The 15,838-nt window shown below is 43.4% G+C and overlaps 2 protein-coding genes across 8 annotated transcripts in view; both read left to right on the top strand.

The window, feature by feature from the left end:
• LOC143030888 (uncharacterized) overlaps positions 1–13,022 on the top strand; it is a 17,532-nt gene extending 4,510 nt beyond the window's left edge. Inside the window, exons 2-4 of one of the 3 annotated variants that reach the window (XR_012966940.1) lie at positions 11,169–11,388; positions 11,972–12,110; positions 12,647–13,011. Coding sequence is in view for 2 of the 3 variants with exons in the window: in XM_076194129.1 (XP_076050244.1) it covers positions 11,169–11,388; positions 12,647–12,765 (339 nt within the window). In the remaining variant the exon portion in view is untranslated. Of the gene's footprint in view, positions 1–11,168; positions 11,389–11,971; positions 12,188–12,646 lie in introns of those variants that run through there. The other 2 variants (XM_076194129.1, XM_076194130.1) reach the window with 2 other exon arrangements.
• The window catches only part of LOC143030886 (uncharacterized), a 241,205-nt gene that overhangs the window by 11,727 nt on the left and 213,640 nt on the right, over positions 1–15,838 (top strand). The window lies entirely within an intron of this gene.

The following is a 15,838-nucleotide window of genomic DNA, read 5'->3' as shown; positions in this document are numbered from 1 at the left end:
AGAGGAAGTGAAAGGAGAGAAAGAAGCGAAGAGAAGGAGGAGGAAACAAGGATGGGGAGAGAAGAAGGAAGACAAGCGAAGAAGAGAAGGGGGGACGGAAAAAAGAGAAGAGAGAAAAGAAGAGAAAGAGAGCGAAAAAGAGAGAGAGCGAAGAAAAGAGGAGAAGAGGTGAAACTGAGAGAAGCGAAAATAACCTAAATGAGAGAAGGAAGAGAGAATGAGAGAGGATGAGAGCAAAAAGAGGCGAGAAAGGAGGAAGAGAGAAAACGAGAAGAAAAAAGAGGAGAGAAGAGAGAGACAAAAGAGAGAGGAGAGAGAAAGAGAAGGAGAAAAAAAGGAGGAGAGAAAAGAGGAAGCAATGATGATGGGAGAGGAGAGAAAAAGAAGACATGAGAGTAGGGAGAGAGAAGGAGAAAAAATAGGAAATAAGAAGAAGCAGGCGAAGGTCGAGCAAAAATAGGAGAAGGGCGAACAGAAGGGGAAGAAAAAATGAGCAGGGAGAAGAAAGAGAAGAGTCGAGAAAGAGAAGAAGAGGATGAAAAGAGAGCGGAGAAGCGAAGGAGAAAAAGAGGGCAGAAGAGAAAAGAGAGAGGAAGGAGAAAGAAAGAGCAGGTGAGAAAAAGAGGGCGGAGGGAAGATGAAGAGAGACGGGAGAAAAAGGATAGTGGGCAAAGGAGAAGGAAAGGAAAAAGAAGAGAGCAGGAGGAGAAATAGATGAGAGGAGATTAGAAAAGGAGAGATGACGAGAAAAAAGAGCCAGGAAAGAGAAGAAAAAGAAGGAGAAAAAAATAAAAGAAACGACACAAAAAAAAAAGGCGACTGAGAGGGAGGGTGGGGGGGGAAGAAGGGGTAAGGAAGAAGAAACGGAAAAAAGAGTAAAAAAGGAACAACAAAGGAGAAGAAAAAACAAATAAAAGAAAGAAAAAGAGAGACGAGATAAGAAGAGAGAAAAGAGGGAAGAAAGCGACAGGAAAAAGGCAGAAAAAAGAGGAGAAAAAATGAGAAGGGGATAAAAAGAGAGAATGGAGAAAAAGTTAGAAAAGGGAGAAAAGGAAAAGGAGAGAAGGGGGAAGAAATAGGTAGAAGAGGAAGAGTAAGAAGAACAACGAATAAGAGTAGAAAGAGAAGAAAAGAAGACGAAAGGGAAGTGAAGGATATAGAGAAAGCAAAAGAAAAAAAAGAGGAGAAGGAAGAAAACAAAGATAAAAAAGAAAGAGGATAGAAAAAAGAAAAGAGAGAACAACAAGACAAACAGAAAGGAGGCAAAATAAAAAGAAAAAAGAAGAGGGAGAGAATAGAATAGACAATAGAGAGAGGGAGAGAAAAGAGAAGGCAAAATGAGAGAGGAGAGCGAAGAGAGAAAAAGAGGAGGAGAGAGCAGGGAGAGTGCAATGCGAGAGGAGAGAAAAGAGAGCGCGGGAGAAAAAGAGGAGGGGAGAAAAAGAGAGGGACAACGAAGAGGGAGCGAAATAGAGCGAAAACAAGAAGCGAAAAGAGACGGAGCGAAAAAGAGAGAAGGAAGAGAAGAGAAAAATGAGAGAAGAGAGAGAAAAGGGAAGAGAAAAGAAATAAAGAGAGAAAGGCGAAAAATAGAAGAGAGAACAAGCGGGGAAGAGGAAGAGAGTAGACGAGAACGAAGACGAGGAGAGAGAAAGAAGGAGAGGTGGAGAGGGAAAGAAGAGAGGAGACGAAACGAGAGAGGATAGAGAAAGAAGAGAGGATAGAGAAAGGAGAGAGGAATAGAGACAAGGAGAGAGTATCGAGAAGAGAGGAAGCCAAGAGAGGAGAGGAATAAAGAGAAGTGAGAAAAGAGATGAGAGAAAATGAGAGGAGAGAGAGGAAAAAGAGTGGAGAAGCAGAGAAAAGGAGGATAGACGAGAAAAGAAGAAAAGGTCGAGAAGGGAGGAAAGGAGAGAAGTAGAGAATAGAGAAAGAAAGTAGAGAAAAGGGATAAAAGTAGAGAAAAGGGAACAAGAGAAAAAAGTATAGAAAGAGAAAGAGAGAGAAGAAGAAGAGGGAGAGAGAAAAAGAGAAGAGGAAGAAGATAGAAAAAGAGGCAGAAGAAGAAAAGAAGAGAGGATGAACAAAGAAGAAAGGGAGAGAGGAAAACAGAAGAGAGAGAGAAAGGAGCAAAGGAGAGAAGGAGAGAGAAGAGAGAAGAGGAGGTGGGTAAAGAAGAGAGAAGCGAGACAAAGAAGAGAGAAGACGAGAAAAAGAGAGAGGAACAGAGAGAAAAGCGGAGAAAGAAGGGAGAGGAAAAGAAAGAAGGGAGAAGAAAGACATAAGAGAGAGAGAAAATGAAGAGAAGAGAAAGAGGAAGCAGAAAAGAGAAGGGGAGAAAAGAGAGAAGGGAGATAAAGAGAGGATGGGAGAAAAGGAGAGAAACAAAAAAAAAGAGCGAAGAGCGACACAGGAAGAGCGGAGAGAAAATAGAGAGAAGGATAGGGAGAGAAAAAGAGAGGAGTGGAGAAACGGAAATGGGAGAAAAGAAGGAAGGAATAGAGAGGAAGGGAGAAACACGAAGAGAATGGAGATATAGGAGAAGAGAGGAGAAGATTGTAGAGTGAAGTGAGAAAAGAAGATGAAGAAATAAGAGAGGAGAGATAGAAAGATGAGAGCAAACAGAGAGGGAAGAAAAGAGAAAGTGGACGCGAAAACGGACGGGCAGAGAAGTAGAACATAGAGACGAGAGAAATGGAGAAAAAGGAGAGAATGGGAGAAGATGTAGAAGAAAAGGAAAAGAGAGGTGAGCAAGAGAAGAAACAGAGCGAGGAGAAGTTGAAACAGGGGGAAGATGAGAGAAAAAGAAGAAAAGAGAGAAAGAAGAAAGAAGAGAAGGAAAGAGAAGAAGAGAGAGGAGAAAAAGTGAGATGGGAGAGAAATGAGAGGAGAATGGAGAAAAAGGAAGAGAAGGGAGGAAGATAGTAGGCGGAGAGACGAGAAAAGGAAAGAAGAGAAGGAAATGAGCAGAAAAGGGAATAGAAGGCAAGAGAGACGAGAGAGAAGAGAGGGGAGAAAAGAGAGAGGAGAGAGATAAAGAGATGGAGAGTGAGTGAGAGAGAAGAGAAAAGAGTAAAGGAGGAGAGAAAAAGAGACAGAGGAGAGAAAAAGAAGGGAGAAAGATGGCGCGAAAAAGCTGAAGAGGAGAAGAGAAGAGGGAAGAGGAAAAGAGGAGAGGGAGTATAGAGAGAAAAGAGGAGAGGGACAAGAGCGTAAAGAGAGGCATACGAGGGAAGATGAGAAAAGGAGGAGAGAGAGGAAGAGAGAAAAAAGAGGCGTAGAGAAGAGAGAAACAAGCGGAGAGAAGAAGGGAGAAGAAGATGGTAGAGAAGCAAAGAGACGAGAGAAAAAAGAAAGAGGGGAAAGGAAAAAGAGGAGAGGGAAAGAGAGAAAAAGGAGGAAAGAAGAGAGAAGGAGGCGAAATGAGAAGGGAGAAGCGAGAAAAAGAGAAAGAGGAGAGAATGGAGCGGAGAGACAAGAGGAGAGGGAAGCGAGACAAAGAGGAGAGAGAAGGGAGAGAAGAAAAAACGAGAGGAGAGAAAAAGAGAGAAGAGAAGAAAAAAGAGAGAAAAGAGAGAGAGCCAAAGTGGAGGGGATGCAAAAAGAGAAATAGGAGAGGACAGAGAGAGAAAAAGAAGAAGAGAGCGCCGGCGAAAAAAGCAGGAGAGTAAAAAGAGCAAGCATAGAAACAAGAAAGCGAAGAGAGACTAGGAGAAAAGATAGAATTGAGCACTTCGGGGATAGGAAAATGGACCCAAGAGGGAAGAAAATGAGAGAGGAGCGAATACGAGAGAAGGGAAGAACGCCACCTATCTGCATGTCTCCACCCTCTCCCTCATTTTCTCCTCTCCCCTCTTTTCTCCTGCTCCTTCCCCTCCTCTTCTCCCCTCCTTCTCTCCCTCTCCTCTCTCCTCTTTTTCCATCCCCTCCCTCTTCTCTCGCTTCTCCCCCTCTCTCTCTTTTCCCCCTCTCTCTCCCCCCTTCTCCTCCCCTCTCCGTCTCCTCCCCTCCTCTCTTTCCTCCCCTCGTCTCCCCCTCTCTCTCCTTTCTCCCCTCTCTCTCTCCCCCCTCTCTTCTTTTCTTCCCCTTCCCTCTCCTTTCTCCTCTCTCCTCTCTCCTCCTCTCCCTTTTCTCTCCTCTCCCCCCTATCCTCTCTCTCTTCTCCCCCCTATCCTCCCCTCTCCCCCCTCTCTCCATTCTCCCCTTCTCTCCTTTCTCCTCACTACTCTCTCTTCTCTCCCCCTCCTCTCTCCTCTCTCCCACCTCTTTCCCCCCTCATCTCTCCCCCATCTGTCCTCTCTCCCCCTCTCCTCTCTCCCCATCTCTCTTTCCTCCCCTCTCCTCTCTCCCCATCTCTTTCCTCCCCTCTCCTCTCTCCCCATCTCTTTCCTCCCCTCTCCCTCTTCTCTCCCCCTCTCCTCTCTCCCTTCTCCCCCTGTCTCCATTCTCCCCTATCTCCTTTCTCCCCCTCTCACCATTCCCCTTCTCTCTTTTCTCCTCACTACTCTCTCCTCTCCTCCTCCTCTCTCCCCTCTCCCCATCTCTTTCCTCTCTCCCCATCTCTCTCCTCTCTCTCCCCCTCTCCCCCCTCTTCTCTATCATTTCTCTTCGCCCATCTCTCTTCTCTCCCCCTCTCTTCTTTCTTCCCCCTCTCTCCTTTCTCCTCTCACCCCCTCTCTCTTTCCTCCCCCTCTTCTCTCCTCTCCTCTCCCCCTCTCTCCTCTCCTCTCCCCCTCTCTCCTCTCCTCTCTCCTCTCTCCCCCTCTCATCTCTCTCCTCTCTTCTCTCTCCCTACTCTCTTCTCTCTCCCTACTCTCTTCTCTCTCCCTCCTCTTCTCTCTTCCCCCTCTCTTCTCTTCCCCTTCTCTTCTCTCTCTCTCTCATCTCCCTCGTTTCTCTCTCCCCCCCTCTTTTCTCTCTCCCTCTCTCCATTCTCCTCTCTCCCCCTCTCCCCTCACTCTCCTCTCCCCTCACTCTCCTCTCCCCTTACTCTCCTCTCCCCTTACTCTCCCATCTTCCCCTACTCTCCCCTCTCCCCCTACTCTCCCCTCTCCTGTCTCCTCTCTCCCTCTTTTCTCTCTCCTCTCTCCCCCCTCTTTCATCCCCCTCTCCCTGTCCTCTCCCCCCTCTCCCTGTCCTCTCCCCCCTCTCCCTGTCCTCTCCCCCCTCCCCCTCTCCTCTCCCCCTCTCTTCTCTCTCCTCTCCTCTCTCCCTCTCTTCTCTCCTCTCCTCTCCCTTCTCCCCCTTCCTCTCCTCTCCCCCACTCTCCCTCCTCTCCCCTCCCCCTCTCTCCCTCCTCTCCCCTCCCTCCTCTCCCCTCCCCCTCTCTCCATCCTCTCCCCTCCCCCCTCCTGTTTTAGAACTAGCCAAGGAGGACGAGTTTGAATCTCGTTTAGTAGGGGACTCCATAGTGAGGCACCAATCCGAAGAGTTCTGTGGCCGTTCTTCAAATGGCCGCAGAAGGTGCTATATGTATAGAGGTGCCGGACTCGATGACATCGCCGAGTCCTGTAACAATGTCACAAAAGAAGCGGACGCAAATACGGTATTCATAATCCACGCCGGTACGAATGACGTCGAATCAACTCGATCGGAAGAACTCATCGAAAAGTATCGGAGTACAATCAGGAAATTTAAAGAAAAGGTTCCCGGGAAAAACCTTGTCATCTCAGGGATCCTTCCCAGATTCCAGAGAAGGGGAAGATATTTCGACATAGACAGATTCTACGACAAAGCATTCAGTGCGAACAACAGAGTAAAATCCCTCTGTGAAAAGGAAAAAGTACACTTTGTCAATTTCTGGGACAACTTCTACTTCGATAAAACTCTTTTTGAGGAAGACAGTCTCCACTTGAATGTGGCCGGAGCAGCAAGGTTAGGTAGGCTGCTCAACAATAACCTGACCGACATCAGAAGAAAAAACTCCTCAGTGGAGCCCCCTTCAACACCCCCGTAATAGAGCAAAACAGAAAAGTGGCAGATATTAATCTATGTTACGTTAATGCTCGCAGCGTGCGAAACAAGTTCGAAGATCTGGAGATTCTCGGAGCGACAGGTAACTATCACATGGTAGGAGTAACAGAGACATGGTTGGACACATCAAGTCGAGATTTCATTGCGGAATACTGTTTGTCAGGCTACACAATTTTCAGCTGCGAAAGAGAAAATAGAATAGGTGGTGGAGTAATCTTGTATGTCCATAACTCCCTCCAATCATCACTGTTAAAAGCAGAGACAGTAACAAATGTTGATGTATTGTTTGTTGAAATAAGAACTAATTGCAGTAAATCTAAAGTAATAATTGGACTTGCTTATAGACCACCAGGTCAGCTACTAGTAAATGACGAAAAATTATTTGATTTGATCGTAGAAACTAACCAATGCTGCGAGACAGTCATCATGGGAGACTTTAACTTACCGGTGAAGAGATGGGGTGAAGATTTGAGTTCGCATACAGGACGAGACTTGTCTAGTAACTTACTGGAAAGTGGCTTCCACCAAGGCGTAAACAGCCCTACCCGAGGAGATCATTGACCTAATATTCTCTACAACAGAAAATCTTGTAAACGAAGTAAATATCGGCCCAATATTCAGCACTAGCAATCATCGTACCATCACATTCAAAATTAAAATGGAAGCCAATTTATCAAAGACCAGCAAAGAAAAGTACCCGACTCCGTAGAGCTAATTTCAATAGACTCCGATCATTACTAAAAAACTTAGACTGGAGTACAACATCGAACGAGATTGATATTGATAAAGCGTGGCAAAACTTCACCACAAACCTAAACAATGCTGTAAATCTGTGTTCCCTATTGTGAGAGACATCTGGCAACAAATAAACCAGTGGTGGAATAGGGAAATTAGTAACAACCTCTCTTGTAAAAAGAGTGCATACAAAAAGTATTTATCAACTAAAAGCCAAGACGACAAACTAACACTAGACAGAATTCGTCACGAAACCAAAACACTGATAAAGCGTAGTAAGAAAGATCTTGAAGAGTATATTGCTGAGGCAAGCAAGTCGAACCCTAAAGAATTCTATAGTTATGTGAATAAGAAGAAAACGCTTACCTGCGGCATTGGACCATTAAATGACGATGAAGGAAAACATACGGATGATGAAAATGAGATGGCCTCAATCCTTAATAATTTTTTTGCATCTGTCTTCACAGACGAAGATTGCTCAGTGTATCAGCCACCAGAACATAAAATGTCCCAAAACATTTTAAATCAATTCATAATTACCGAAAGTGATGTCGTACAAGTGATTGATAAGCTCAAAATAAATAAAGCCCCGGGACCTGACAAAATTTCACATAGAATTCTGCGAGAAGTCAAAAATCAAATCGGTAAACCCTTGTGCATCCTCTTCAACAAATCATTAGCACTCGGTAAAGTCCCATCAGATTGGAAATGTGCTAACGTAACACCAATATTCAAGAAAGGGGACAAATCACAACCAGGCAACTACAGACCGATTAGCCAGACATCGATTGTGTGCAAACTGCTAGAGACAATTATCCGTGACAGTATAGCAAAATTTTTAGAAGAAAATAAAATTATGAAAGATTCGCAACATGGCTTCCGTAGCAAACGCTCATGTCTAACTAATCTCCTTGACTTCTTTCATGACGTCTTGAACAAATACGAGGAATGTAGATCTGTTGATATAATCTATCTAGATTTTCAGAAGACATTCGATAAAGTCCCCCACAAACGATTGCACGACAAATTAAAAACGCACAGTATTTCTGGCAATATCCACAACTGGATTAAAGATTGGCTCTCAGAGCAAAAACAGAGGGTCGTAATTAACGGGGCATCATCTAGCTGGCTCAACGCTAAAAGTGGCGTACCGCAAGGATCAGTTTTGGGACCCGTCTTGTTCTTAATATATATAAATGATCTAGATAACGGCCTCCTCTGCAAAGTATTAAAATTTGCTGATGACAAAAAAATTGCCGGTAAAGTAACAACCACCAAAGAGAAAGAAACTCTACAATCCAATCTAGATAAATTATCAAGATGGGCTAGCAAGTGGCAAATGAAATTTAATATTAACAAATGTAAAGTCATGCACATTGGAGGTAACAATGATCACATCCTAGCAAATGAATGGCGAAATACTGGATTCAGTAACAAAAGAAAAAGATCTAGGAGTTTTAATATCAAATGACTTGAAGCCAAGTCAACATTGCTCAGAAGTTGTTAAAACAGCAAACAAATTAGTTGGCTTCATCGGAAGAGTCTTCGAAAATAAATCAGAAAAAATATTGCTAAACCTCTGTAATTCCTTGGTCCGTCCCCATCTCGAAAACTGTGTACAATTTTGGTCCCCATACTACCAGAAATATATTAACAAACTAGAAAGAGTGCAACGGAGAGTGACCAAAATGATACCAAGGCTGAGAAATCTGCTGTATGAAGAAAGACTCAAAAGTCTAAACTTATTTTCACTTTCAAAAAGAAGAATGCGAGGAGATTTGATTGAGGTTTTTAAAATATTCAAAGGCTTTGACAACATTAATGTCAAAGATTACTTCTTATTAGACCAATCAAATACAATAAGACGCCATGATTTCAAAGTAATAGGCAAAAGATTCTCTACGAACGAAAGTAAGCACTTCTTCTTTAACCGGGTTGTTGACGTGTGGAATTCGTTACCTTCCACTGTCGTTGAAAGTAACACGATAACAACATTTAAAAATCGCTTAGATAAATACTTGGAATCTAATCTGCAAATGAAATATTATCCTTTGCAATAAAAGATATGACAACCAGACATGTAATCGCAATTGGATTAATTGGATAGGATAGTGATAGCAGTAGTGTTAGTTCATCTTCTATCGCCTAGTTGCCCTGTTTCCTTAACTGTAGTGTAGTTTAGTTAACACAAACAGCCTTGTTAGGGCCAGTAGGCCTCCTGCTGTTGTTTGTTCTTCCTTTGTGTTCCTCTCCCCTCCCCCTCTTTCCCTCCTCTCCCCTCCCCCTCTCTCCCTCCTCTCCCCTCCCCCTCTTTCCCTCCTCTCCCCTCCCCCTCTTTCCCTCCTCTCCCCTCCCCCTCTCTCTCCCCTTCCCCTCTCTCCCTCCTCTCCCCTCCCTTCTCTCCTTTCTCCCCCATCCCCCCTCTCTTTCCTCCCCCTGTCCTCTCCCCCTTCTCTCTCCTTTCTTTTCCCCCATGTCTCTTCTCTCTCCTTTCTCTTCCCCCATGTCTCTTCTCCCCCCTCTCTCCTCCCTCTCCTTTCTCCCCCTCTCTCCTTTCTCCCCCTCTCTCTTCTCTCCCCCTCTCTCATCTCTCTCCCCCCTCCCTCTTCTCTCTCCTTTCTCTTCCCCCATCTCTCTTCTCTCCCCCTCTTTTCTTTCTCCCCCTCTCTCCTTTCTCCCCCTCTCTCCTTTCTCCCCCCTCCCCCTCTCTCCTTTCTCCCCCCTCCCCCTCTCTCCTTTCTCCCCCCTCCCCCTCTCTCCTTTCTCCCCCCTCCCCCTTTCCCCTCTCTCCCTCTTCTCTCCTCTATCTCTCCCCCTTCTCTCCTCTACTCTTTCCCCCATCTTCTCTCTTCCCTTCCCACCCTCTCTTCTCTCCCCCCTCTCATCTCTCTCTCCCCTCTTTTCTCTCTCCCCCTTTTCTCCTCTCTCACTCTCTCCCCCACTCTCCCCCTCTCTTTCCTCCCCTTGTCCTCTCCTCTCTCCCTTCTCCCCCTCTCTCCATCTCCCCCTATCCCCTTTCTCCCCCCTCTCTCCATTCTCCCCCTTCTCCTCACTACTGTCTCCTCTCTCCCCATCTCTCTCCTCTCCCCCTGTCCCTCTTCTCTCCCCCCTCTCCCTCTTCTCTCTCCTTTCTCTTCCCCCTCTCCCTCTTCTCTCCCCCGTCCCTCCTCTCTCTCCTCTCTTTTGTCTTCCCCCTCCCCCACTTTTCTCTCTTCCCCTCTTTTCTCTCTCCTTTTTCCCCCTTCTCTCCTTTCCCTTCCCCCTCCTCTCCCCTCCCCCTCTCTCTCCTCTCTCCCCCTCCCTCTCCTCTCCTCACCCCCTATCTCCCTTCTCTCTCCTCTCCTCACCCCCTATCTCCCTTCTCTCTCCTCTCTCCCTCTTTTCCCCCCTCTCCTCTCTCCCCCTTTATCTCTTCTCTCCCCCCTTTATCTCCTCTCTCCCCCTCCCTTCCTCTTCCCCTACCCCCTTCCTCTCCCCATCCCCTTCCTCTCCCCCACCCCTTCACTCTCCCCCTCCCTCCCTCCTCCCCCCTTTCACTTCAAAATGTTTCAAAAGAGCTTTCCTGAGCTAAGAAAGGAAAAATGACCTTCTCTTTCTCTCTCTCTCTCTCCAGGTATTTATTGACAGCACTTTGGAGGAGCCCTGCACTGCCTATTGTGCACGCGGAGGTTCCTCTCCATTTCAGGTTGTGTGGGGGTGGGATTGGGGCTAGGACGGAGACTCCAAGAACGGTTTGGAGGCTCCAAGAACAGTTTGGAGTTTGAATGTACAGGTTCCTCTCCATTTTGGGTTCTGTGGGAATGGGGCTGGGGCGGAGAACTCCAAGAACTGTTTGGAGTCAACAGAATGTAGCAAGTGGCCCTTGGTGGTAAATGGAGACCGTAAATGGAGACCTTACAGTACACAAGAGATGTGAGGGATGACTTGTCATCCAGTAGGAGCCAAGATAAGAGGGAGGGAGGGAGGGAGAGAGATGGGGTGGATGGGAGTGGAGTATGTGGGGATGGAATAGGCGGGAGTGGTTTCTATCCCTTTGTGTTTTGGCTACCTCCCTTGTGAGGGGGAAAAAGCCTTATCCTGTGGCTCGCTTCCAGTACACCCCATAATGGCTTGGAAAGCATGTTTAGAACCTAAAACAGCTACATTGGTAATGGAAACATGAAGATAAAGCATTTTGTTAATTTATTTTATTCTACATAATAGTATAGTACCCATAACATTATTATTTTCCTCTATGTTTTCAAGCAGAACTCCCTCAGGGTTAAGGCTAAGGCTTCAAACCCCCCCCCTTTTTTTTTTTTCTTTTCCAAAACAGGTTCCTGGTTTTGCAGGTAGAATTGTCTGTTGGCTAACTGGCTGTCAGTGGACATACTGTTTCTATTCTTGAAATAATTCCATAGGAACATTTTTTTCAGGCTGATCAGACATATGTTATAATAGTTTATTAATTTTATTTTCAGGCAGCTGCAGAACGCCAAATAATCTTACTCTTAGAAATGGTGAATGCACGGGCCCTGAAGAACACACGATTGCTATATGCAATTCAGCGGTCTGGTGACAGGCAAGCTACAAGTGAAGAAGGTATAGAAGAGATTGGGGTTGAATCTGCCCTTGACATCCCTTCCACAAATTGTAGATCTGGAAGAGAGGCTGAAAGACGAGGCCTTCAAGCGAAATCTAGTGAGTGAGCTTTGCTGAAATTCTTACCTGTGCAATTGCATGACCAGAGATGCAAGCTTTTATCAAACACACATTTAATTGTAGAGAATGTCTACATTTCCACATCCCAAATTAGTTTTGTTAAGTACCTGTCAAGGTGTGTCAGACAGAGTTTGTTCCATGCCTGTCAAATGGTTTTTCTCTCGTCCCTGACATGCAATGACCGTTGTAAAAATTGCAGTGTACATGCCAACTTGTGGGACAGTAACCAAAATGTGCCTTTCAAAGTCAGTTTTGTGCCTGATATAGTCCTTGACCATGTTGACAAGTGCCTTAATTAAGGCTTGCATTTCTGAATGTACTTCACATCACATTTTGTTATTAATGACGTACATGTACATTCCTACACTTTTGTTAAGTAAAGAAATTGCATTAGTATTTAGGTATTATTAGGTATTACTATAGGTCCACAGTAGGCATGACTTTCAATGTCCCAATTTTTCTAATGCAGTGTTGTCGTAGACAATTAAAAAAAGCCTTATTTTTATATGTGATGCTAACATCGTTAATGCTGATACAAGTAAATGATTTGTTTAATTTCCAGGTTACAAACCTGAGCATCCTTGGAGGAGCCAATACCACCTAAGCAGCGAAGAGGATGCTAAAACTTGCTCTCCAAGTTAACTGGATGGGGAGGGGGGAAAAGTCAAGTTTCAAGGTTCTTCTGAGTGATGTAGTATTACGTAAGTTCCACTTTTTCCTACATGTCCTATTAGCTGTGAATATTCTTTTCATATACAGAGCCTGTGCAGACAACATCATCCATTGTTACTCCTGTATTTGGATGACATTTGCTGGGTGGCACAACAAGTAACTTGTTGCCATAAATGCTTTGTACTGGTTAGGCTGTCAACTCTAAAACCTAGACTTGAAAATTTATGCAAAATGTGTGAATCTTGAAAATATTCTCACTCCACAAAATGCTCACATTGAAATTTTTTTTTTTACCTGTAATTACCATTTCTCAGGCCAAGCAGTGGTGGTCTAAATTCACCACAACAATACTGTACAGTATGTCCTATTGGTGATTTTACCATGCCTTTTCAGTGTATACAGCCTAGTCATTGCCAGTTCATGTACCGTAGTTGCAAAATAACATGTTCTGGTCATGTTGGCAAATACCTTTAGATAAAATATTATGGACTACACGTATTCATTGGTTTATTTCATGAGTTATACAAAAAAAAAAAAAAAAAATCATCCACATCTTTTGCCACAGCTGATAAGGTGGAGACAGTAATAAAGGATTGGCTGCGTCATGCGGGCAACTGTTCCGGAGGAAGAGAGGCTAAACTGCGTGAACGGGAGGAAGAAAGACAAAGGAAAGGAAGGCAGTAAAAAAGACTGCGGGAACTGGAGAATGCTGCCGTGGTTGGTAGAGAATGGTAACAGTGAGCACCTTGGCACAGATATAGTAAGTGTAGTTACATGGACATATCCTGCCCACCATTTCAAATGTCCCAGAGTTGACTGCATGGGTAATGGTTATGCTGAACAGTACAGCATGCATGAAATCTGACTCAATCTCCAGTTTCGGAGGACATGCACTTGACTTCTTTAAAAAATTAGTTGTTACTAGGCATCCAAAGCATATTTTTGGAAAAGAAATGTTTCAATTTTGAAAGGTTAGGTTAAGATGTTTTTTGTATATTCTATTACAAGTTTATTTGGAAGTGCATATTTTGCTCCCCAATTAACTCGTTCCTTCCACCGTCTCAGGGCGTCTTTCACTTGCAAGCCTGGTTGGTTGCCATGATCATTCTTATGTGGGTCACTCCACACTGGACTGTATTAATGTGTTACATAAGGTGTAGAATTGTAATCTGAGGTTTCCAAAATTTTTAGTTTCAAGTTAAGATAAATCAAGTCATCATTTTGTTTTGATCACCTCTCGAACACTGGGGTAAATCCATATGAAACCTACCAATTTTTTTGCAAATTTGAACCTCACCGTCACCGATTTTTATGAAATTCGGTATGCATGTAGAACTCGGTAAGGCAAATTGATTGACATTAGTCTCACGTTTTCTATCTTTTATAGAACCAGAATTATGGCTTCCGGAAATTTTGAGAAAAATCGAAATTTTGAAGGTACGGCCTAATTTCAGACATGCATAACAAAGTTATGCATGTCTGAAATTAGGCCGTACCTTCAAAATTTCGATTTTTCTCAAAATTGTCGGAAACCATAATTCTGGTTCTATAAAAGATAGAAACGTGAGACTAGTCTCAATCAATTTGTCTCACCGAGTTCTACTTGCACACCAAATTTCATCAAAATCTGTGACAATGAGTTATAAGTCATTGGTAGGTTTCATATGGAATGACCCACTGGTGGAAAGTCCACATTGTGGGTGTAACATGGATACCAAAATAGGCTCAGTTAATAGATATTTAAATGTTTTTCAAGGACAAATCTTTCTGATGACTTGATTTTGACCTAAGAATGATATACAAAAGTACATCTAATTTATGATGAGAACTTCACCAGTCAGGGAAGTTATCTATCCTTTGTCCATTTTCTTCCAGTGATACTGAATATTCTATTCGTGCTTGTGATTGTAAATCAGGTAAATTATGCAATAGTAAATTTGCTCAAGGTCAGAAAAAGGGGCTCATCACTTAATTGTTACTGACTGTTTTGTCATAGAACAAAAGATTATGCATTCTGTATGTCACTTGTATCTTGTTGTGGATGTAACATGGACACATGTCATAATAGACATTTGACTGAACTATTGATGAAATGTTTATTCTAAATGCTTTGCCCTGATGAATCTGGTATTATCCAGTGCAAATGACAGTCAGAATGTAATCCATTGTTACCAGTTTTCCCTAGAAATTGCTGGAGAGCTGTATTTTGACTCTCCATAGTTTGATTTCAGGAGAGTTCTCACTCTCCATCAAAGGCAGTGGTTCCCAAACTTTTTTTTTTTCCCAGTTTTACAACGTCATTCAGGAGGTGCTAAGATAAGAGGGAGGGTGGAGGGGTGTGGAGTGTATTCAGGGATGGAATGGGTGGGAATGATTTTATGCCTTTTTCTTTTTGGCTACCCCCCCTTGTAAGGGGGAAAAAGCCTTGGTATATGTATGTGCAACTATACCTACTAAGTTAACCTTAATCCTAAAGCTGGGTACTGCAATGCTTTCTCAATTTTATTTTATTTATATTTTATTCTTTTTTTTTGTCACCCCTCCATTACCCCCAATTTTTTTTTACCACCCCCTGGGGGGGTAATTTACCCCCAGTTTGGGAACCACTGATCTAAGGCAAATGCAAAGGAAATTCTGTTAACATGGGGAGGGGTTCACAGCTCTCCCGAGGGCAGTTTTAAGGGAGTGACGGGGACTGAGAGTGATCACTCCCTATAAATGTAAAAGCCTAGAAATTGAAGCAACATGTTTCCTTCCTACAAATTTGTAGGCACCAATTGAAGGTGCTTTCTATCAATCAAGTCCTTTGCAACATTGACTTTTTCAATGACCAAACAGGTTTAGTTTAATGCACTTCTTTTGTTGATTATTGCAGCATGCATCATTTTGTTGTCAGTTGTAGTCTTCCGAGAGATTTTGTGGTTTGTCATCATATGGACATAAACAATGAGCTGCAGCAGGTCTGTGGAACATAGTCAATTATCAATATGGCACACCTCAAGAAACTGCAAGGGACAAATTTTTACAGTGAGATTAACGAGTATAATAGGGACTCGGGAATGTTGAACATAACAGAAATGCTGATATTCTGTGAGTTACTCCACTCTAAACTTTTGATATGCAATGGTGGAAAAATTATTCTAAGCCGGAATATATTTTCAGTTTTTTGCAGTAAATTCAGTATTTTCATTCCAAATTTTTCCAAGTTTTCAAACAGCAGGACACTCTATTTGAATGCTTTTGTGTTGGCACTATGTATCTTCGCTAACCACTGAATTGCAGTTGTCGATCATGGCAAGATAAAAAAAAAAAAGCACATTGTATTATACCAATTTTTGAAGGAGTATATTTTTCAGGATTTACACTCCAACCGTAGCTACATGTACAATTAGTATTGAATGCCCCCCAAATATTACCCGGGTTATTACTCTCTTTTCTTGAATCTCCATACTTTTGTATCAAAATATTTGTTGCCAGAACCCTGCTCAATTTGCCAGGAAGTCAGTGTTATTCAATGTAAACAGCCAGATACTCAGGTTTTATAGATTTATACATTGTATAACCTTAATTGAATACAGCATATTATGGTGCATGCAATTTCATATGTTCTACTGTTTCGAGCAATAAAGTTATATTTTTGTGAAAAATGCTACTTACCGTATTTTTCGGACTATAGCCCGCACCGTTATATGACCCGCACCCCCTTACACCTTAGTGAAAATCCACACAAGACCCGTACCGCTGTATGACCCGCAGT

Source organism: Oratosquilla oratoria, chromosome 12, assembly GCF_046742065.1.
Source record: "Oratosquilla oratoria isolate Oo_2021 chromosome 12, ASM4674206v1, whole genome shotgun sequence".
NCBI lineage: Eukaryota > Metazoa > Arthropoda > Malacostraca > Stomatopoda > Squillidae > Oratosquilla > Oratosquilla oratoria.
The sequence above is the reverse complement of the archived record's forward strand: the minus strand, read 5'-3'. Positions and strand labels throughout refer to the sequence as shown.